General features: G+C 36.0%; 2 protein-coding genes across 4 annotated transcripts; one reads left to right on the top strand and one right to left on the bottom strand.

Moving 5' to 3' along the window:
• Nucleotides 1–13,667: 13,667 nt before the first annotated feature.
• LOC145049218 (nudix hydrolase 15, mitochondrial-like) lies at nucleotides 13,668–17,831 on the top strand. The gene is made up of 4 exons (XM_078997709.1): nucleotides 13,668–14,191; nucleotides 14,942–15,084; nucleotides 15,739–15,858; nucleotides 17,598–17,831. The coding sequence occupies exons 1-4, from the start codon at nucleotides 13,816–13,818 to the stop codon at nucleotides 17,820–17,822; spliced, it is 864 nt and encodes a 287-aa protein (XP_078853835.1). The 5' UTR covers nucleotides 13,668–13,815; the 3' UTR covers nucleotides 17,823–17,831.
• Nucleotides 17,832–18,869: 1,038 nt separating this feature from the next.
• On the bottom strand, nucleotides 18,870–22,271 carry LOC145049182 (myosin heavy chain-like protein). Of its 3 annotated transcripts, XM_078997707.1 has the most exons (10): nucleotides 22,017–22,271; nucleotides 21,358–21,485; nucleotides 21,104–21,151; nucleotides 20,898–21,011; nucleotides 20,430–20,479; nucleotides 20,258–20,342; nucleotides 20,001–20,090; nucleotides 19,690–19,770; nucleotides 19,433–19,510; nucleotides 18,870–19,086 (listed from the first exon to the last, which is right to left on the bottom strand). In XM_078997707.1, exons 1-9 carry the CDS (start codon nucleotides 22,177–22,179, stop codon nucleotides 19,472–19,474), a joined length of 798 nt encoding a protein of 265 aa, XP_078853833.1. In that variant the 5' UTR covers nucleotides 22,180–22,271; the 3' UTR covers nucleotides 18,870–19,086; nucleotides 19,433–19,471. The 3 variants fall into 3 exon arrangements, with proteins under 3 accessions (XP_078853833.1, XP_078853831.1, XP_078853832.1); XM_078997705.1 differs by lacking the exon at nucleotides 19,433–19,510 and having other exon boundaries at nucleotides 22,017–22,268; XM_078997706.1 differs by lacking the exon at nucleotides 19,433–19,510 and having other exon boundaries at nucleotides 20,258–20,308; nucleotides 20,430–20,498; nucleotides 22,017–22,265.
• Nucleotides 22,272–22,805: the final 534 nt, after the last annotated feature.

Below are 22,805 nucleotides of genomic sequence, written 5' to 3'. Positions count from 1 at the left end.
AACATGATACGACAAGTAATCTATATTGGGGTCATCACGGTTGACTAGGTGAAGTCAAAGGATAACATTACGGGTCTGCTTACAAAAGGATTAAGTAGTGATGTAGTTTATAAGTTATCAAGATGAATGAGACTAAAGCCCATGAATGAATAAATTCATATGAAGGAAACATTACCCAGAAGACTGGAGATCCCAAGATCTGGGTTCAAAAGGACAACCTAATTGTATAAGTGAGGCAGGTCACTATGGGGGGAGTTAACATTACTTCCTATTCCATTCCTATATGTAGTGACAAAATTAGACTAAACATATGTTTTTAATGTTTCTTGGAATCACCTATGTGAGAGAGAAGTGGGGTCGCTTCGAAGGGAATTATGGGGGCACAATTCCTAAAGCTCTTGCAGAACCATGTTAGTGTTCATGACCAAAACGAACACGTCTGTAAGGATATGAACTTGTTAGGGAGAGTCCTAATGTTGGGTTTAAGATGTTGCATCATTGGGCCTTTAGTTCGGTCCATGATAGTCACGGTCTAGGCCTATCCAGTCGTGTTTTGTTTATTAAGGTTTGGTATAAATGGTTCATGCATGCATCGTTCCTAGTACGCTTCTCATTTATTATTTCCTTGATTGTACTATAACCCTAGCACACCTCTACAGTAGAAGTTCTTTATTGATCTCTTCTGAGGTGTTGCATATTAATCATTCAGCACTTGTTTAGTTCATTGTTTGTTCATGTTTTTATTTGCTTTCTTGATTTGCTGGTTAAGAATCTATTCGATCTTAAAAGAGTTTTCGACTCATCAATTGGTATCAGAGAAGGAGACTGTGTAATCCATACGCATCTCTTCTGTTGAAGAAGGTTTTAGGGTTTCCGCTATTATCATATCTGTTAGAGCCGTCATCTGGTTATTGACGCTACTCTTAGATCTCGATCTTACACTAACTCTGTTTACTAGTCTGATTCTTGACAGGTTATCAAAACAAATCATCATGTTACATGAAGACTTTCATTCAAACCCCATTAACATCTCCAACAGTATTGGATCTACCACGAGAATCCCGATTTTATATACTCAAGATTATGAAGTTTGGACGCATCACTTTGAAGACTATGTTCTTAGCTCAGAGGAAAATGGGTATCTAATCTGGGAAGTTATTACCTTGGGCCCATTTGTTCATTTTGGAACAAATAAAACCATCAAGACGCAAAAGGAATGTAATCAGATTATGATCGACGTGGAGAAAGTTCCTCAAGACGATAAGGAAAAACTGATGAGCAACATTAAAGCCATGAGGATGATCATATTTTCCTTACAATATGATACTTTTCGTCTGGTTAGTTCATGCGCAACAGCAAAACAAATCTGGGATAGGCTTAGGGATCTGTATTCCACAAATGAGGATCTAGAGCATTCAATCAAAACTCTTCTATTTTCGGAGTTTGGTGACTTCAAGCAAAATCCAGAAGAAAAACTCATTCAGGCATTCAATCGTTTCAATCATCTTCTTAGCAAGATGATCAAGCACGGAATCGGAAGAGAAGTGATCGAACAGAAGGTCACTTTTAAGAATGGCCTAAGACCCAAATGGATGGCGGTGGTTTCAACTGTGAAAGTTCATGAATAATTCAAAACCTATTCATTGGCGAAGCTTGTGGGAATACTCAAGTCACATGAAAATGTAGTGACTAAGGAAATGAAAGTGGTTTCTAGTATGGGATCTTTGGCTCTTCTCTTAAAGGGCAAGAACGTGGTTGAAGAAGAAGAAGAGTTGGATCTCTCCGAATGTGATTTGACAAATGACGAATATACATTAATGGTCTCTAATCCCAAGAAGTTTTCTCGCAAAAAGTTCCCTACCTCCAAGAATAAAAACTTGCAAGGGAGCTACAGTTCAGAAAAGGCGAAAGAGGAGGTTAAAAATGCTCCTCAGCAAGAAGAAGTGAAGAAGGAAAGAAAGCTCGTAGGTGACTCCGGATATGACTGCAATTTCTGCCAGGACAAAAATCACTTTGCCAAAGATTGCATGTTGAGGAAGCTATCTAGGAAAGGATGGAGAAGATGATGAAGCATACCATTTACGCAAGCTGGAGGAAATAAAGAAGAAGAAAACCTCTAGTAATTCAAAGAATTCTTTAATTATGCAGGGGAATATAATTGATGATGGGTTTGGAGGAGTGGAGATTTGGTCTACTGACTCCGAGGATGAAGAAGTTCGCAAGCCCACGCATGGCAGGGCTTTGTGGCAAAGGAGGACAGTGCTGAATTTGCTGGAAGGTGTCTGATGGTGACTGCTGGAGTATCACAAATGAGAGGCTACAATACAGATGTTGGGGATGATGAAGCGAAAGAGAGGGAGGACAGATGGTTCACAACGAAACCGATTGGAGAACAGATCAACGAATGTGATCAGTTGACCAAGAAGGTAAATTCTATCCTTAAAACACTCAAAATACTCATTTCTATCTATGAAAAGGAATTAAAAGATTTAAAATCTAAATTTTCTATTCTAAGTGGCAGCCTAAAACAAACTCGCCTCACAAATGCTAACCTAACTGATCAAATTAGCCGGGTGTCTTCCAAGAGTGAGGAGCGAAGGATATGGATAGAGCAGAAGGAGTTAGAGTTGGTTAGGGAAAGAGACGACTTAATATATTTCCAACGTGACAATTTGAAAATTTTAAAATAGAGGAATATTTTCTATTTGATTGCTAGGCGTCTTTATACAAATATTACTCAGTTGCATCTAGATTGCGATATTGGCAAAAAGATTCACAAAATGATTTTGCCCTTCCTTGAGCTGAAGGAATACGAAATAGATGTTGATTGTTATAAATGTGAATCAATTGTCTCGTCAGAAGAAACTACCGATGCCTATAGGAGTCATCTGGACAAAATTGAGTCCTTTATTAAGTCAAAAGACCACAAGGACATGCTTAAAAGCTTATTGGACAAAAATGATAAGTTTAAAATTAAGACCGAAACCGTACAAAATTTTGATTCATTGAGTACCAAATTAAGTTCAGAACAAAATATTGACATTGACAATACTTCTAAATTTGACGAGGACAATGATATGAGTGAAATTTCTGTAGAGGACGTGGTTGACTATTCTGAATTTGTTAAAATCGAACCCAAACCAGCAAAAGTCCTTATATCTGAAAACTCAGTTGAGTTCACTCGATCATCTAAAGACCAGAACAAAGTCCTGAAAGAAAAGGTTGTAGTATACCAGAAGGTACAAACTGTACCAAATCAAGTGTATGCCACCACTGGGGTTACCAAGAAGCAAACTGTTGAGCTAACTTCTTTGGTAGATGAAGATAATGTTGACAGATGTGATGAGTATTTTTGTTCTGCCCTGATTGATAATGCAGATGAAACGAAAGGATTATCGGAACGAACCTCTTGGAGGGTAAAAGGAAGATACGTGGCTGAACCAATCAATAAGTCATCTAACTTTGCTAAAGCATGACAAGTGGTACTAAAGAGATTTAAAGCGAACCTGCGAAGGCGGTAAGCGAATCCTCCTCATTAAAGAGCGAAACTCATGGAGAAAGACCAAAGCCGAAAGTAAACATTCACAAGTCTCAAAAGCAACTGTCAGAGTAGAAACGCCAGCGAAACAGGAGATATCAAAGGAATCTAACTGAGACGAAGAATTTTTGGCAATCCCAAAACTCCAACTATGTTCGCAAGGAAAAGGCGTCCAATCCAAAGACGAAAGTAAGCACAAAGGCAAACTCTGATCAATGCTCTCACTGCCAATCCTGCAATCAGAAGAACCGAAAGAGCAGTTTCGGTCCTAAATCCAATTCTCCTCATTATTCTCAAACTAAGCAAAATCCTATCAAGGATGTCACAGGAAAGGGAAAGGTCATCTTAGATTCGGAAGAACAAATAAAGAAGACGACTACTAACCCTAGGAAGGATACTAAAAGAGTTGTTAAGAATCGAAATAAAGAAAAACAAACTGATTCAAACAAAGCAAATAACAAAATCAAAGTTTCCACCATTAAAAGAAAAGAGGAAACCACTTTAATAAAACGAATGTATATGGTTGATATTTCTATTGATTTTCCTTGTCTTGTAAAAGGCTCACTAGGACCCAAACAACTTTGGGTCCTAGTGAACTGGGTTTGCGGCCGTGAACCTCAAATGTTGGGTTCTCTGATTCGAGTGCATCCTTTTGATCTCGAGCCAATACTTCCTAACACTCAATCATTAAGTGTACTAGGCTTAGAACTCATTAGAATGACCCTTAATAAGGCTAGAAGGCAATGGAATTAAGTCTGACTTTTAGGTGATTGGCTGGACTTAACATGATAAAAATTTTCAGGTTGTCACACTTATGAACTCACCAACATTATATGTGTTGACGTTTTAAAATTAACTTGTATTCTCAGGGAATCATTAAGCAGAAAGGTCGACAGGAACATGTGGAACTTGTCATATTTTATATCATGATACATTAATTATTTGGGCATGTAATATTTAATGCAATACTTGATGTAAATGTTGGAATAGTGTCTAAGGCTGCAACTATATTAGGCAAGTATTTGACCCGGTTGTGTATGGTCCTTTTGGGTTGCCTTCACCATAGCAACTTGACAGGATAATTTATTATGAGAGTATAAATATTATTAATATATTATGAGAATAATATAAGGAATAATAATATTATTATTTGATTAATATAAGTCATAAATTAATTAGAAATTAATTTGGTGACTTAAAGAGACTAATTGAATAAAGGGGTATAAACTGTCAATTGTATGATAGTTGTACTTTGGGCTATAAATCCCTTATGGATAATGGTGGACGATATCTAGGGCTTTGGATAGGCTTAGATTTCGTCCAAGGCTTATCAATTACGGTATTGGATTGCTTAGGGCCTAAGTTATCCAATTAGGGTCTAAGGGTGAAACCCTAGGAGCCTCATTAGTATAAATAGACCCTAGGGGTCAAGGGAAATCGGCACTTGTGCTTTAAAAAGGAACCCTGGCCGATTTTCACTTACCTCTCCTCTCTCTCAAATCATCCTCTTGCTAGTTGGTGTTTGTAAGCCATTAGAGGAGTGACAATTGTGACTCTAAAGCTCCAAGGACAAGAAGATCAAGCAAGTGATTCAATGTATACTTCTAATTCTGATTTCATATTGTTATAATAGTCTATTAGCCATTAGAAGTCTTGGATTGAATGCATGTTCAATTAGAAAAACCTAGATCCAAGCATTAGGGTTTGCATGTGCACATAGGAATGTTCATATGGCCAAAACCCATCAGTGGTATCAGAGCCTAGATTGGTTTCTATTGAATTGATGCATTGGTTGCTCTTTTATTGCCTTCAAAATTCGAATTTTGTGGTTCTGTCTGATGGACTCGGCGAGTCCCATAGTGGACTCGGCGAGTAGGCTTGACTCGGCGAGTCCAAGCGTCAGAAAGAGCAAATGTCGGGATTTCTTGCTGTTTATCTTTGAGATACTTGCCTTAATCATATTATTTCAATATAAATCCGATTTTCTGATATATATATATATATATATATATTATATATATATATATATATATATATATATATATATATATATATATATATGAGTATATTCTTGATCTAATTGAAGATATTTATCAATTAATAAAATATTTATTTCCTTATGTGATAATTGATTAATTATTTTAATTAAATTGGTAAATTGTTTTGTAAGAAATTATTAAATAAATCAAATATGGATAATTATGTGATTAAATGTTAATTTAGATTATTTGTTATTTGATCCCCTATGTTTTGAAATGTTTAAAACTTGCCCTCAAGTTTTGAAATTTATGTTTTGTGATTAAAAGTTTTAATTTAGACAATTTAAATTTCAAACCCTAGAATTTTACAAGTTTAAAATTCAACCCTATACTAATATAATATTACAAGATTAATATATATATATATATATATATATATATATATATATATATATATATAGTATGTATAATTAAAATGCTAGTCTTACCATTAGTAGGCCTCATTCACGAAGCCGGTCTATAAGGTGGGTATAAGGTTGAGGCCTATAAAATGGCGCTTAATGAGTGTACACTCACACCCACCGCTTGCTTGATCGGTGGAGGGTCGTTAGCCGAACGGGTAGGATAGGGCAACCTCATCTCTTCATTAAAAGTATAATATGAAATACAAAGTAACTACATGTTTTTCAAAATTTCCCAATCCTAGTTACTTTAGGAAGAGTGAATTGATGTAATCCCATGAAATTACACTTTGCATCCTTGCTAAGAAGTTAGTGGAGCGTGTGTGGTTTACCGGCACACTAATTGGTTCTAAGCAAAGGTGGCAAAGGGTGATTCATTGTTTATCATAGTTCGATGGAGCATGTGTGGTTTACCGGCACATCGAATAGGTAATTGTTACAATGAAGGGACCATGTGAATTTGCATGGTAATTCACACCCACTTTGTGATCCTCGGTATCCCAGTCACAAACGAGAGGGGCATATCGAAATTTAAACATGTCATTGAAAAGTTTCAATGAATCTCATCCAAACCTAGGAATTCTCAATACATTTAGAACTTAAAGTTATGTTTTCATGGTGGAGAATTAGTGAATCGTCATTCACTTACCTTCAAATTGTTTGCATGTTAGATTACGGTATCCCTTTTCTAATATGTAAATATTGTTGTTGGATCCTAGCCCTAATTTTTCTTATTGGGTGATAATTAGGGATTCAAATTCTAATCTATCTTTGTCCTTTCTATTTGTAGATGTCGAACGCAAACAATGTTGCTGCTAGTTCATTCACGTTGATGAGCCTTTGCCAAAAGGTGACTTTCGATGGGACGAACTTTAGCGAATGGATAAGATACATTCACACAATTGCTCGCTACGAGGACAAGGAGTATGTCCTCGATGAGAAGCTCGAGAAGATTAACCCAGAAATCGCTACTCCGGCTGAAATGACTGCTTTTGAGACTCATGAACGTGATGCGACGAAGGTTCATTGCATCATGATAGCCACTATGAACTCAGAATTCCAAAATTCCGATGAGGACATGTATCCGTGCGAAATGCACCAAGACTTGTTAGAGAGATACCACCAAAACGCGAGGCAAGAGCGTTACGAGATTTTCACTAACATAATTTCCGCCAAAATGGGTCATGGAGAATCTCTTACCGTGCACCTGCAGAAGATGCAAAGGTATGTCGACCGTCTTCGCAAGTTGAATGTTGACTTTGGGGAAGACTTGGGGATCGACATGGTGCTTCACTCTTTGCCTCCGTGTTACAATCAATTTAGGATGACCTACCACATGAACAAAGAAGAGGTCACCCTAAGTAAGCTCCAAGGTCTCCTTAGGGTTGCTGAAAGCAACCTCAAGGACAAGTCCGCTACACCAACTCCCAATCCACCAGTTGCTCTTGTTTTGGCTATTGGGCAAGGAAGAGGAAAGAAGAGGAAGGCTTCGTCTAAGAACCATCGCAAGGTTAAGTCCCGAGATGGTGCCTCTTCTAGTGGGACCAAAGTTGATCCTGTTAAACCCTGTCCTAACCCAAAGGAGGCAGAGTGCCACCACTGCCATAAAATAGGACATTGGAAGAGAAGCTGCCCAGAATACCTGCAAGCTATCAAGGAATGAAAGATCAAGCCATTTTTCGCAAGTATTTACACAATTATATCTAATAATTCATCTCATGCTATTTCTTGGGTCCTTGATACCGGTTGTGGTTACCACATTTGTTCTGATTTGCAGGGACTAAGAAGAAATAGGGATGTTGAGCATGGAAGAATAAATCTAATCATGGGGAACAGAAGATCGTCGCATGTGACCAAGATTGGAGTGTATTCTTTAGTGCTTAGGGATGGTTTATGTTTAGATTTGAACAATTGTTGCTATTCGCCAGAAATGGAAAGAAACATCATTTCATTTCATGGTTTGTTTAGACAAGGTTTTAGATTTTCTTTTAATAATGAGAATGGTTCTATTCTTGCTTATCCAAATGGTGTCTTAAACTTTGAAGCAATACCGTGTAATGGAATTTATGAAACTGTTATGATTGTAAATAACTTAGGAAATGATGTTTTATGCATGGATTCTTCCAATGGTATGGATAGAGCATCCTTGTGGCATTGTCGTCTTGGACATGTCAACAAGAAGCGCATAGCCCAACTCCAAATGGATGGAGTGTTGGAGTCATTCGACCTTAGGGAAGATGACACATGCGAGTCTTGTTTGCTTGGAAAGATGACTAAGTCACCCTTCACTAGTACATGTGAGAGGGGTGAGGGTCTATTGGACCTTATACATACCGATGTATGTGGACCGTTTAGATCAACCACGAAGGATGGAAACCGCTTCTATGTGACTTTTACCGATGACTATAGTAGATATGGGTACATCTACTTAAACAAGCAAAAGTCAGAAACATTTGAAAAGTTCAAAGAGTTCAAGAATGAAGTGGAGAATCAATTGGGCAGGAAAATCAAGATGCTTCGATCCGATCGAGGAGGAGAGTACCTAAGTCTTGAATTCCACGACTATCTCAAGGAGTGTGGAATAGTTTCACAATTGACGCCACCTAGGATACTGCAGTTGAATGGTGTGGCAGAAAGGCGTAATCAAACCTTGTTAGACATGGTTCGCTCTATGATGAGTCGTGCTTCACTACCTATCTCTTTTTGGGGGTATGCCTTAGAGACTGCCGCCCATATCCTTAACTAAGTCCCTACTAAGAAGGTTGCCAAAACACCTCACGAGATGTGGACAGGGAAAGCTCCCTCGTTAGCACATATCAAGGTTTGGGGTTGCAAGGCTTTTGTAAGACGAGATACTCACGACAAGCTCAAACCTCGTAGTGAGCGATGTATTTTCATCGGCTACCCATAGAAATCCTTTGGATATCTCTTTTATAGACCGAAGGACAATGTTGTCTTCGTTGTGAGGAGAGGAGTTTTCCGAGAGCGAGAACTCATAAGCCAAGGAGACAATGGGAGGCAAATCGAGCTTGAAGAGATTCAAGAGTCGATAGATGAAGGAACCTCTACCGCTGGCACTCAACCCGAGGAGGAAACTCCGGTTGAACCAATTGACGAGTCATTACCTCTTAGACGTTCCGAAAGAGTTAGAGTTCAACCTCAGTTTTATGGTTTTCATATTACTACCGAAGGGGACACGTATATTAGTGATGATACACTAATAAACCTTGATGAACCTAATAGCTATAAGGAAGCCATGGCAGGCCCGGAGTCTACGAAATGGAAAGAGGCAATGGACAACGAGATCCAGTCCATGTATGACAACCAAGTTTGGAATTTGGTTGATAATGTGCCCGGATGTAAGACCGTTGGGTGCAAATGGATCTTCAAGAAGAAGACCGACGTTGATGGAAACGTACACACATATAAGGCACGATTGGTTGCGAAGGGCTTTACTCAAACTCCCGGAGTTGACTATGATGAGACCTTCTCACCAGTTGCGAAGATAAAGTCTATTAGAGTGATGCTAGCTATTGCCGCATTTCATGATTATGAGATTTGGCAAATGGATGTCAAAACCGCTTTCCTTAATGGAATGTTGGCTGAGGATATTTACATGGCTCAGCCAGAGGGTTTTGTCGATCCGAAGCATCCAAATAGAGTGTGTAAGCTTGAGAAGTCCATTTATGGACTTAAGCAAGCGTCTCGTAGATGGAATCTTTGCTTCGATGAGAAAGTCAAAGAGTTTGGATTTGTACGAAGCGAAGATGAATCATGTGTATATGTCAAAGCCAGTGGGAGTATAGTAAGCTTCCTCATTCTGTATGTCGATGACATACTACTCATAGGAAACGACATCCCAACTCTGCAGGAGGTTAAGTCCTGGCTCGAGAAGTGCTTCGCTATGAAGGACCTCGGAGAGGCTTCCTATATTTTGGGAATAAGGATAGTGAGAGAACGAAGTAAGAGACTAATAGGACTTAGTCAGAACACTTACTTAGATAAAGTACTTAAACGTTTTAGTATGGAAAACTCGAAGAAGGGAGAATTACCGATACAAAGTAATGCCAAGTTGAGTAAGACTCAAAGTCCGAGTACCGAAGCTGAAATAGCAGAAATGAGCCGGGTTCCATACGCTTCCGCAGTTGGCTCAATCATGTATGCTATGACTTGTACTCGCCCTGATGTAGCCTTTGCTTTGAGCATGGTTAGTAGATATCAAGGGAACCCAGGCAGAGCCCATTGGATTGCGGTCAAGAATATCCTTAAGTACCTTTGGAGGACGAAGGAATGGTTCTTAGTCCTCGGAGGGAGTGATGACTTGAAGGTGCGAGGGTATAGTGACGCCAACTTTCAGACCGACAGGGACAACTACCGTTCGCAGTCGGGCTGGGTCTTTACCCTAAATGGAGGAGCAGTAACTTGGAAAAGTTCCAAGCAGGAAACCGTAGTTGATTCAACATGCGAATTAGAGTACATTGCAGCAAGAGAAGCGTCGAAGGAGGCAATATGGTTGAAGAACTTCATCGGTGATCTTGGAGTTGTACCTGCCATAAAGGAGCCCATGGAGATTTTCTATGATAATGAAGGAGCGGTTGCCTTGACCAAGGAACTGAGGGATCATGGTAGATCTCGACATATTGACAGAAAATATCACTTTATTAGACATCGTGTAGAAGAAGGACAACTCGTAGTGAAGAGGATATCATCAGAAGATAACCCAGCAGATCCGCTTACGAAGGGACTGAGTAGGGTTAAGCACTTGCAGCGTGCTAGGAGTATTGGGCTGAAGGATGATATTAGTATAGATTAGATAGTATTGGAAACGTGTAATAGATAAATGTAATTAACATTTGATGATTATATAAAAGAGTATTATTTATGAGTAATGTTACTGTCTTATGTTAATTGTTTAACTATTGTTTCACTTTGCATGTTTTGACTTCCAGAATAATTGAGTTTATTAAGAATAATCGAATTATTCAAATTGTCCACAATCGTTCATATATTGGAAGTAGGTATGAATGAAGATTGTCATGAATTGGTGTGTAGATTGTCTAAATGGTATTAGACATAGCAAAAGTTTGCTGCAACGTTCATGAGTGCTTATGAACTAGTTTTGAGCATTGGAACAAACTCGCGCTTGCTGGAATCACCTTATGGAATGTGATAAAAGGGTGATCGCAAGACGATAATATCATATAGTCTTAAAACCAAGATATATGGTTTGTTATTTGTTAATTGGTTGTACATTGATAATGTGAAACCGCATCAGTAACTTGATGTTATAAAACGCATTGTTGTGTATAGTTGATTAATGAATAAGTAAATACATATAAGTCGAAGTTTATCTATTACTTTTATCCTAAGAGGGTAAAAGCGATATCTCGGCCGCTCGATGATTTGATTTGACTTATGTGTCGGGCCCGGTCAGAACTGAATTGATGTGTTCGATTAAGTTCTATATCAAATAAATCGGAGATCGAGAAACCAAATGCTAGACAAATTGTTCCATAGAATTGTCAGCATGATATCTGAACAGAGGACTGTACCATCCCTTATCTAAAAGACAAGATTAATTAGATCAGAGTTTGACAGCGTCTTTGAGAGCTACGATCGCTAATCGGATTATACTTGTATATAGTTACTAGACTTATCCAAGTGAGAGACTGTTGGAATAGTGTCTAAGGCTGCAACTATATTAGGCAAGTATTTGACCCGGTTGTGCATGGTCCTTTTGGGTTGCCTTCACCATAGCAACTTGACAGGATGATTTATTATGAGAGTATAAATATTATTAATATATTATGAGAATAATATAAGGAATAATATTATTATTATTTGATTAATATAAGTCATAAATTAATTAGGAATTAATTTGGTGACTTAAAGAGACTAATTGAATAAAGGGGTATAAACTGTCAATTGTATGATAGTTGTACTTTGGGCTATAAATCCCTTATGGATAATGGTGGACGATATCTAGGGCTTTGGATAGGCTTAGATTTCATCCAAGGCTTATCAATTAGGGTATTGGATTGCTTAGGGCCTAAGTTATCCAATTAGGGTCTAAGGGTGAAACCCTAGGAGCCTCATTAGTATAAATAGACCCTAGGGGTCAAGGGAAATCTGCACTTGTGCTTTAAAAAGGAACCCTGGCCGATTTCCACTTACCTCTCCTCTCTCTCAAATCATCCTCTTGCTAGTTGGTGTTTGTAAGCCATTAGAGGAGTGACAATTGTGACTCTAAAGCTCCAAGGACAAGAAGATCAAGCAAGTGATTCAAGGTATACTTCTAATTCTGATTTCATATTGTTATAATAGTCTATTAGCCATTAGAAGTCTTGGATTGAATGCATGTTCAATTAGAAAAACCTAGATCCAAGCATTAGGGTTTGCATGTGCACATAGGAATGTTCATATGGCCAAAATCCATCAGTAAACAATGACGGTTGTATTTTGAATGTATGATGATGGTGTCTGTCATGTTTCATTTATATTCATTATGATGATATTCCAAGACGAAGTCACCCAAACCCTCAGACATTTTCGCCGATTTCTTTCGATTCGGGGGGTGTGACAACCCTTCAGATCTGGGAAGGTAAACACTACTACGTTACATTTATTGATAACTTCAGTAAATATGATTATGTTTATCCGGTTAAACATAAGTCATAAACTTTTGAAAAGTTCAAAGAGTTTCAAAACAAAGTAAAGAATCAATTGGGCAAGAAGATAAATATTCTCCGATCTGATGAGGGAGGAAAATACCTTAGTATTGAATTCAATGATCGTCTTATAGATTGTGGAATAGTTTCACAATTGGCTGCTCCAAGAACACCACAACTTAATGGTGTTGTTGAAAGAAGAAATCGACTTTGTTGGATATTGTTCGATCTATAATGAGTCAGGCTTCATGACCAATCACCTTTTGGAGTTATGTACTTGAAACAACAGGCCATATCTTAAACCTTGTTCCAACTAAGGAGGTTTCAAAGACACCTAATGAGACATGGACAGGAAAAGTTCCTTCAAAAGGCTTTTGGATATTTGTTTTACAGACCCAACGATATTTGGATGTTTGTTTTACAGCAGCCAATATCTCAAACCTTGTTTCAGCTGAGAAGTTTCACTTTGTTGGTTATCTACAAAAGGCTTTTGGATATTTGGTTTACAGACCCAATAAAAACACGGTGTTCATATCTTGAAGATGAGTGTTCCTTGAGAGAGATCTTACATATGAAGAAGTTAGTGGGAATCATATTGACATTGAAAAGATTCAAGAGCTAATAGAGAATGAATCTTTAGTTAACACGAGCACTCAACCAGAGGTTGAGCAACCTATTGAGCCCAATGACATAGCATTACCTATTCGCATATCCGGTAGAGTTAGCAACACGTTTATTAGTGACATGACACTAGTAATCTGGATGAGCCAACTAACTACAAGGAAACAATGGCAGGTCCTGAGGCTGCCAAATGGAAAGAGGCAATGGACAATGAAATTTAGACGGATGTGTTAACCAAGTTTAGAATTTGGTTGATCCAACACATGATCATAAGACATTAGGTTATAAATCAATCTTCAAGAAAAAGACGGATGGACAGCCGTATTTACTGACTTTTTATTTTTTTTAGAAATGTAAAATATTTAGTTTGTTCTATCGAGTTGGTGACCCAACTCGACGTTAAAAGCCCGTCAATTTTCTGGGTAATGAATCCTCTTATGACGCGACTTGTTAATCCTGATCTATACGAACTTCCATTCTAGGCAATGATCTAACGATAACTTGCTATCCGATTCAACTAGGAATTTAGTAATTAGTAAGTAGATCACATGCTCTTCCTATTGAGAAGGTTATCATCGCTATCAATCGCAACAACATCACCGTTATCCTACTCTGCTCCCCTTTCTAGGCTCAACAACATGGCGTCGATCAACAACAACGGGAGTTCGTCGAGGTTATCGGTGTTAGCTCAGCAGCTCCGCCTTTACAAGCCGCCGCCGGGTGATGCTGAGGATGATGACGAAGTCGTTTCTCAAGTGGGTTTTGCAGAATCCGCAACCCCAGTTGGGAATCGGCCTTCGGATAGATTTAGACCTAAAAGAGCTGCTGTTTTGATCTGCCTTTTTGAAGGGAATAACGATGGTAGTGGCGAGGATCTTCGTGTGATTCTTACTAAAAGATCTTCTAGTCTCTCTACACATTCAGGTACATCCTGCTCTAGTAGTCTTCAAATGACCAATTTGCGAAATTGTCAACGAAGACCTAGAAATTGAATTGATTAATAATTTCAATTTTGGGGTTTATTAATTCCATTAACTATAAACATTGAGTGGCATAATTTGGCATTTCTAGCATTCAATAATCTTTTCAGTTTTCACTATCATTCTTTTGGCTTTTGATCAAGTGAATTGGGTATTTTTTATCATACTCACGATATGAGGTTGTTATATCAATTGTGTGTGTGAAATAGTAAATGTTGCAAATTTCTAAAAGAAGAAGACAAACACAAAATTAATCAAACATTATATGAGGTAATCCATAAATAGAACACCTATTTAAGGATGCAATTTGAGCCCTGTAAATGTGCGATTGGGGCAATTTTGTAAATTTGCATTACAAATTGTCATTTTCTAACTAATAGCTTTATTCAAATATTACAAAATATCTAATTATTAACTTTTGTAGCTACATGCAAGAAATATCAACTATGCTTTTCATTAATTTGTGTATTATTGCATCCTACTTTCATTTCTTTCTATCACAACCTTCTACTTTCAACTTTCTTCTTACTAAGGAGTTGCATTTTGAAAGATCTAACAGATTATATCATTTCTTTAGAAAGAAGTGAGAAAATAGGGTACTATATATTATAAATATGAATATAATAATAAACAAACCAATGATGAATACTGTGAAAGGGAAAATGGTCATTTAAGCCTTAAGTTATGAGTTCAGGGGAAGTTTCATTGCCTGGAGGGAAAGCAGAGGAAGATGATACAGATGATGCCTACACTGCAACAAGGGAAGCAAAAGAAGAGATAGGACTCGATCCTTCACTTGTAAATGTTGTAGCTGTTCTTGAGCCATTTTTGTCCAAGGTAATCAAAAGCTAAAAATCGATGAATATTGTGAAATTTGTGTCTTTTTAATATAAGGGTAAAATGGTCATTTAGTTTCATTCAGACGTTCAGTTTAGAAATGAAACATGCATTATATATATATATATATATATATATATATATATATATATATATATATATATATATAACAATAACACTTTGATGCTCCTAGATTAAGCCATGTTTCTATTTGTAAAGGTAAAACGGTCATTTACTTTGATGTAAGGGTAAAATGGTCGTTTACTTTGATGAATGGCACCATGTAAAGGTAAAATTGTCACTCACATAAATTATCATATTAGAAACATGGCTTAATAAAGGTAAACATGGTCGTTTAGTTTTTTTTTGGAATGTAAGGGTAAAATGGTCATTTACTTTGATGTAAGGGTAAAATGGTCATTTACTTTGACGAATGGTGCCATGTAAGGGTAAAATTGTCACTCACATAAATTGTCATAATAGAAATATGGCTTAATAAAGGTAAACATGGTCATTTAGTTTTTTTTTTTCTGGAATGTAAGGGTAAAATGGTCATTTACTTTGATAAATATTGTGAGTTTTGTAAAAATTGTGTTTTTTTTTATGATATTTAAGTGTAACTAAAAGCTAAAAATATAATGGTTTTGTTTGTAGCATCTTCTACGAGTAATTCCTGTAATTGGCATACTGTCTGATAGAAGTGCATTCAATCCAACTCCTAATGTTGATGAAGTAGATGATGTCTTTGATGCTCCTTTAGAAATGTTCTTAAAGGTAATATTTATATCCAATTCAAACCTCACACTTTGAATATGTTTACATTTTACGCCTAAATGCAAGAAATAGCCCTTATAGTCATTTTTCTCTAAAAAAAATAGGGAAATTGTCAGAAAAGTCCTAATATTTTCGGAAAAGTTTCACTTTAGTCCCAAAAAAAATTTTGAACAGAAAAGCTCTGATTATTTAATTTTACACGATAATATGTCATTTCCTCTTAAAAGAAAAAAAAAATGATTTTTTTGTTAATTTGAGCCAAAATGAAATCATCGGGATTTTTATGTTCAAATTTTTTTTTGGAACTAAAGTGAAACTTTTCCAAAAATATTGGGACTTTTCTGACAATTTCCTTAAACAAATTGTAAAATGTTAGAGTTTTTTAGGAAAAACAAAAAACGTTTGAGGATTTATTTGGAAACATTTAGGGTGCGTTTAGTTGCGGAAAAATGAGCTGTTTTCCGGAAAAATTTTCCAAGAAAAATGAGAATTTTGAAAACGCGTTTAGTTCGTCTATTTTTCTAAATTTTTCACGGAAAATGAAAATTTTCCGTTTTCTAAAATTACAAAGAAGTTGGAAATTTTTGGAAAATTGATAATTATTGTTTTCCATATTTTTCTAACTCCAAAAATTTTCTACAATATAAACACACACCCACTCCACCCTATCCACCTCTACCTACCCCCACCTTAACACCCCCCACCCACACACACACATGTACATACCCACCCCCACACACACTCACCCGCACACACACACACCAACACACAAACACACACCCATGCACACACATACACATACATACCCACCCACACCCACCCACAAACACACACACACACATACACATACATACCCACACATACACCCACCCACAAACACACACATACACATACACACCCACCCACAAACACACACATACACATACACACCAACCAACGCACCCACACACACACAAACACACTCACACACATAACCACACACACCCACACCTACCCCCACCCTCACAAACATATACACCCACACACACACACAAACCTACACCTACCCCCACAAACACACACATACACACACACAAACACACAGTCGCACCCCCACCAACCCAACACCATCATGACAATCACTGACCTACTATCACCATCACCACCACCACTAACCTGTCACTAGCACCACCACCACCGTTGCCGCCGCCATCACCACCACTGACATAATTGCCACCGCCACCACCATTGCCTGTCGTCACCACCACCGCCGCCGACCTGCTACCGTCACCGCCCCCACCCACATCCTACCACCGCTACTGTTTTCTAAAAATGAAAACCGATAGAAAAATACACATCTAAACACGTTTTCTAATTTTCTAAAACTGAAAATGAAAAATGAATAAGTTTAACTAAACGCGTTTTCAAAATTTTTGAATGAAAAATGAAAACGGAAAATGAAAATCGAAAAGGGAAAACAAAAAACGGAAAATGAAAATTGTTTTTCCGTAACTAAACGCAACCGAAGGTTTTCTTTTTCAAAAAAAAAAAAGACAAAGTTGAGGGTTTTTTCAGAAAAAATGAAAAAAAAAAAAATACAAGGTCTTTTATCATATTAACCCTATGTTTATTTGCTCATTCTCCATATAAATTCTCATACATTTCTCAAAAAAGTTCCAACTTTTTCAAATTTCAATATAGAGTTTGACTTTTTTTTTTTTTCAAAATTTCTTCACACAAATACAAATTTTATAATTCAGGATGAAAATCGAAGATCCGAAGAACGTGAATGGATGGGAGATACGTATTTAATTCATTACTTTGACTATAAAATAAATGGAAAAAGTTATTTAATTTGGGGTCTCACTGCTGGGATTTTAATTAGAGCCGCATCCATTGTGTACAAAAGACCACCTGCTTTTATTGAACAAAATCCAAAATTCAAAGTTCCTGAAATTGCAAATAAGGACACCACAATGCCATAAAAAAAATAACAAAAAAAACACATTGGGATTAAATAAAAATTTAGGTCAAATTCATTCGTTGACCTTGAAATATTGATTGGTGGTGATGATGGAAGAATCCGGCCACCATGGTGGTGGTGGTGATTGAAGAACTGGTGAATTTCTTTGTTTACACCCTTTACTTTTGTAGAGTTGCTTGTATAGTCCTTGAGGTAAGTTAAAAAAATATTTGTTGAAACAATAGTATTATTTTATCTTGTTGACATGAAAAAGATGGTGTTAACGTATTTATTTATCATTTTAATAAAATTGATTGGTGTATTGCTTACTTATGGCATTGTATTTGGTCTTTTAGTACTTGGTAATTTAAAACAAGACTTGAATGTCATGACTATAATTTTTTTTGGCCCATTTGAAATTTTTTGGGTTTTTCTATATCTGATATTATTTGTTTGGTAAGACTGGTATGTCATGATCATCTGTTGTAAAATGTGTTTGGATTAACAAAATGACTTTTGGTGTAACTTTTATACATAAAGTCATCTAAAATCACAAAAAATGAGGTTATTCTGACTTTTTGAAACTTTTTCTTTTACTCTTTGCAAAAAGTCATTTCAAAAGAATTTTTTAATTACCTAAACATCTTTTGACTTTTTGAAAAAATTAAAAGTTAAAAATTTATTCTAAAAGCAATGCCAAACACCCTCTTAGATTATTGTGTGAAGATGATAATCATGTGTTTCTTTTTCTTGCTATTGTTATTAAGGTGGGGTGTGGATAATATTTGCTTATAGTACCAATTTTCCATCCTTAACACTTTTGGGGGACATGTAAAGGAAAATAAATCAAAAGGTGATGCCATGTTAGGTACAAAAGTTCATAAAGTGGGAGTTGTACTCTTTTTGTTGTCACATTGAAGACTTTGAATTGTAGCACGAAATTTTGTTGCAATATAAGTGACAAATTTTGTGAAGCATTGTAAATAATTGGTGTAATCTTTTAGAAATAGCGTAATACTTTTTGCATAAAACAAGTTTTGGGATCCATCGAGTGTAATAAAAATATCACTAGCAAACGCAACTTTTACCTACAAATTTATTAAAAAAAAAAAAAAATCTTTTACATTATCATGTATTTAAAGATTATACAAGCTAAATCCTCCTATTTTCAGACCTATAATTATAATAAACTATTTTATCGATGTAAAGAGATCCATTTGCTAGCAAAAATTGTTCAAGAGAAACACCCCAAAGCTCAAAGCTGGGAACGTGATTAGAGCAGATGCCTGAAATATTCAGTCTTTAGATAAATACGGATTTAATTCTTCGTTTAATTCATAAAGATCATTTTTTTTTTAATAAAGAATACATATTTACATAAATGGTCCTTATGGTTTACCAAAGGTCGCAAACTCATTCCTTGCTAATTTTTTTTACAAACATGGTCCCTATGGGTTCCAAAACTTGCATGAATGGTCATTTTTGCCAACACTATTAGTTTTAGTCCGTTAGTATGAGGGTACTTTGGTCTTTTTAGGTAGCAGGGACTGAGTTTGTGGCATTTCCACCCCTTTACTTTTAAAATTTTCATTTTCACACTTCGCTTTGAAGTTTGTAAAATGTTATTTTCACCTCTTCATTTTTTAAACTTTCATTTTTTTTAAATGGACCCTACGGTTGACCCATTATCACAAACTCAGTCCCTGCTACCTAAAAAGACCAAATTACCCTCATATTAACCGACTAAACTAATAATGTTAGCAAAAAGGACCATTCATGAAAGTTTTGGAAACCACAAGGACCATGTTCGTCAAAAGAACTGAGTTTGTGACCTCTGGTAAACCACAGGGACCATTTATGTAATTTTGTCAATAGCAAAAGGATCTTACCAAGAAAAAGACTACTTCTTTATTGGCATAAGCAGCAGTGTATTTCCACTTCTGCATTTCATTCTTTACAAACCGTTGCAGCTGAATACCAAGACACAAATGTCAATATTTTATTATTTGAAATTTAATCAGCTACATTTACGAATATACCCCTGTGGTCATTGTACGACATTCACTGCCCAATCGTACAACAAGGGTAAACTCGTAAGAACGCTCAAATAGTTTACAATCTCATTTTCTTCACCACAATAGAAAGTGTGTTGGGGTAGGGTGGGGTGGGGTGGGGGGTGGTGGGTAGGGGGGAGGGGTACCTGGTGATGATACTGTTTTACTGCTGACCAACTTCTTCCCATCATTCTCCCCAAGTCATCAACAAGACTTCCGAGTTGACTTTTGGCAAACTACAAATAATAGTTATTATTATTATTATTGTTACTATTAGAGTAAATTACACGAATGGTCCCTATGGTTTGGGGTAATTTGCGCGTTTGGTCCCTAACTTATTTTTTTAACATGTTTTGACAATTACAATTGAAAATATGAAAAATGAAGTATTATGTATGGGTACCTTTAGAAAATAGCACCTGGTAGCATTCCTTTTCACCTCCTGTATTTGCCTCTGTGTCATAATGTAAGGGCATTCACGTCTTTTTCTTTTGCACAGACAAACTTTTGTCTCATTGAAATTACAGATAATGTATAGGCATTAATAAGAAAGAAGTCAATGGAAGAAAACAAACCTGTGAAATTTCAACAGCCTGTTCAAGATGTTGAATATGAATCCATTGTTCTGTTACAATTGCATCCATCTGTGTTGATATTAATAAACAATTTTTTTTTTGAAAGAGATAATAATGAATTCAGTGATTTTGTACAAGTGGTAAACAGATATTAAATAGGAAACTATAGATGTTTTAAGGGCTAAATGCAAGAAACAACAATTTTGCTTTATTTTTATTTATTTGTGTATTATATTTATAGCAACCTACTTCCGTTTCTTTTTATTACAACTTTCAATATTAAATATGGTAATTTTTGTTTTCCATTAGCTAATCAATATTCTTACAGCTAATATGTCTTAAACTGATTATTTAACCTTGATACTCAGATAATCAGAAACATTTTTAACCAAATACTAAAAGTTGATTATCTGCAGCTTTCCATGAACCACTTTCAATTTGTAACAATAAAGAAAAGCAATCACTAACCTTTTCAACCCTTGATTTAGTTACTTTCACCCTTTTTTCAGCATCTTGTGCTTTGGATTCCAAATTGTGAAGCTCAAAATTGTTTCTTCTTGAAGTATCCCAAAGAAGTCGAACCTGAAGACATCCATTTCATCTAGTTACATTTGTTAGAACTTATAAGTGAAGTCAATGAAATAAAATGAAAAGTTTATTTAATAGCATTGAACCTCTTCTTCAAGCCGAGTAAACCTTTCATTTGCACTTGATGAATCATTCTGCAAACACATGATGGGAATGAAGAGGGCATTTACGTCTTTTACACAAACGAGAGTGCAAGAATGAGTCACTTTCCTACCTTGTTCCACCTTTTTTTGTGGGATTAAAATTGCAACTTTTGTCATGATGACATCAGTTTAGACTTTTAGAGTCTTAATCCAATGCATGCCAAAAATAGTACAAAAGAAGAAATAAATATGAGAACCTTCATAGCTAACAAAACAGATTGCAAATGATCAACTTCACTGCTCATCTCCTCAATCATCTTCTCACTTTTTTTGACATAAAGATCTTTTGAATCTACTATTGAATTGCTTTCCACAAGGACAGATTCTGCATTAATGTTCACATGGACAACAATGAAAAAAGCAATATTCATGATTTTGCTCAAAGTGTTTCTTTCTAAACCCTACTATTTGAAAGAATACAAATACCAAAATCTATTGAGATAACATTAACATATGTGGTAATCAGAAGCAGTAGTTCTTAAGTACTAAATATTCCTGGAAGATTTAAAGTTTTTAGATTTTGTAGGTTTACTTTCCATAGTGAAAATATAATGCTAAATTTGGTGCTAAACTGTTAATGTACCATTACATTACTAACTTTCAACTCAGGATCATAAAATTTAAATTTGCAAAACCTTGATAACTACATCGAAGTTAGTGAATAATACTTCGAATAGAAGGTTTTCATCAGTTGCAGCTTCCAATTTGAAAAAGTTGACTCGGGAAGATCAATGCTCTTTCGCATATTTACAGCTAATGAGAAAGTAAACAAAAATGGATATGCTATTAAGAAATCAGTTGTGATAATAATCCCATGCTAAAAAGAAAACAATTTCGAGATCGAAGAACAACTTACCTAATCTAACGACCTTTAGCTCCGCTTCTCGAATTTCATCGATCAAATGTCGGCGAGCATCGCCGCCGGTTCGTGAAGATTGAGGAATCACAGCCATTGAGTTGCATATTATTGAGAGATAGAATAACAAAACGGCGGGAAGCATGGAAGGTGAGATCGCCATTGTTCTTCGTCGGCTCCCTCACTGAAACTCCGGTCAATGATTATTTATTTTAGTTTTAAACATCAAAGAGTTTCATTATAGTCTGTATTGTTCGAGTTATGGGAATGGAGTTAACAAGTAAATGTAAAATAAAAAGAATTATTTGGGTAGCCCTTAATTTATTAAATTAAGATAATTAACTTTTCGGTATTTCATATCCGGTTAACTAATTTTTTTTTTTATTTTATATATATCTAGGTAACAAACTTGTTGGAAGTGTTCATATATGATCATAAAAAAAATAGTTACCCAAATATCAACAAAACGAAAAGTAAAAATGAAATTACACGAATGGTCCATGTGGTTTGAGGGAATTTGTGTTTTTGGTCCCTAACTTATTTTTTTTAACTTAGATGGTCCCTACTGTTTATTTTTGTTGCGCGTTTGGTCCCTGTATTGTGCCCTTATTAATTTATTTTTTAATTAATTTTCTTATTTATGTATTTATTTTTTATATATTTAAAAAATTAATAGACCACACATATTTGTATCTCCTCAGATGATCCTTACTGTATATTTTTAGTTTATTTTTTTTAACTCGGATGATCCCTACTGTTTATTTTTGTTACGCGTTTAGTCTCTGTCTT

This window comes from Lactuca serriola, chromosome 1, assembly GCF_051521515.1.
Source record: "Lactuca serriola cultivar US96UC23 chromosome 1, Lser_US96UC23_V15, whole genome shotgun sequence".
NCBI lineage: Eukaryota > Viridiplantae > Streptophyta > Magnoliopsida > Asterales > Asteraceae > Lactuca > Lactuca serriola.
This window is presented reverse-complemented; position numbering and strand designations above follow the sequence as displayed.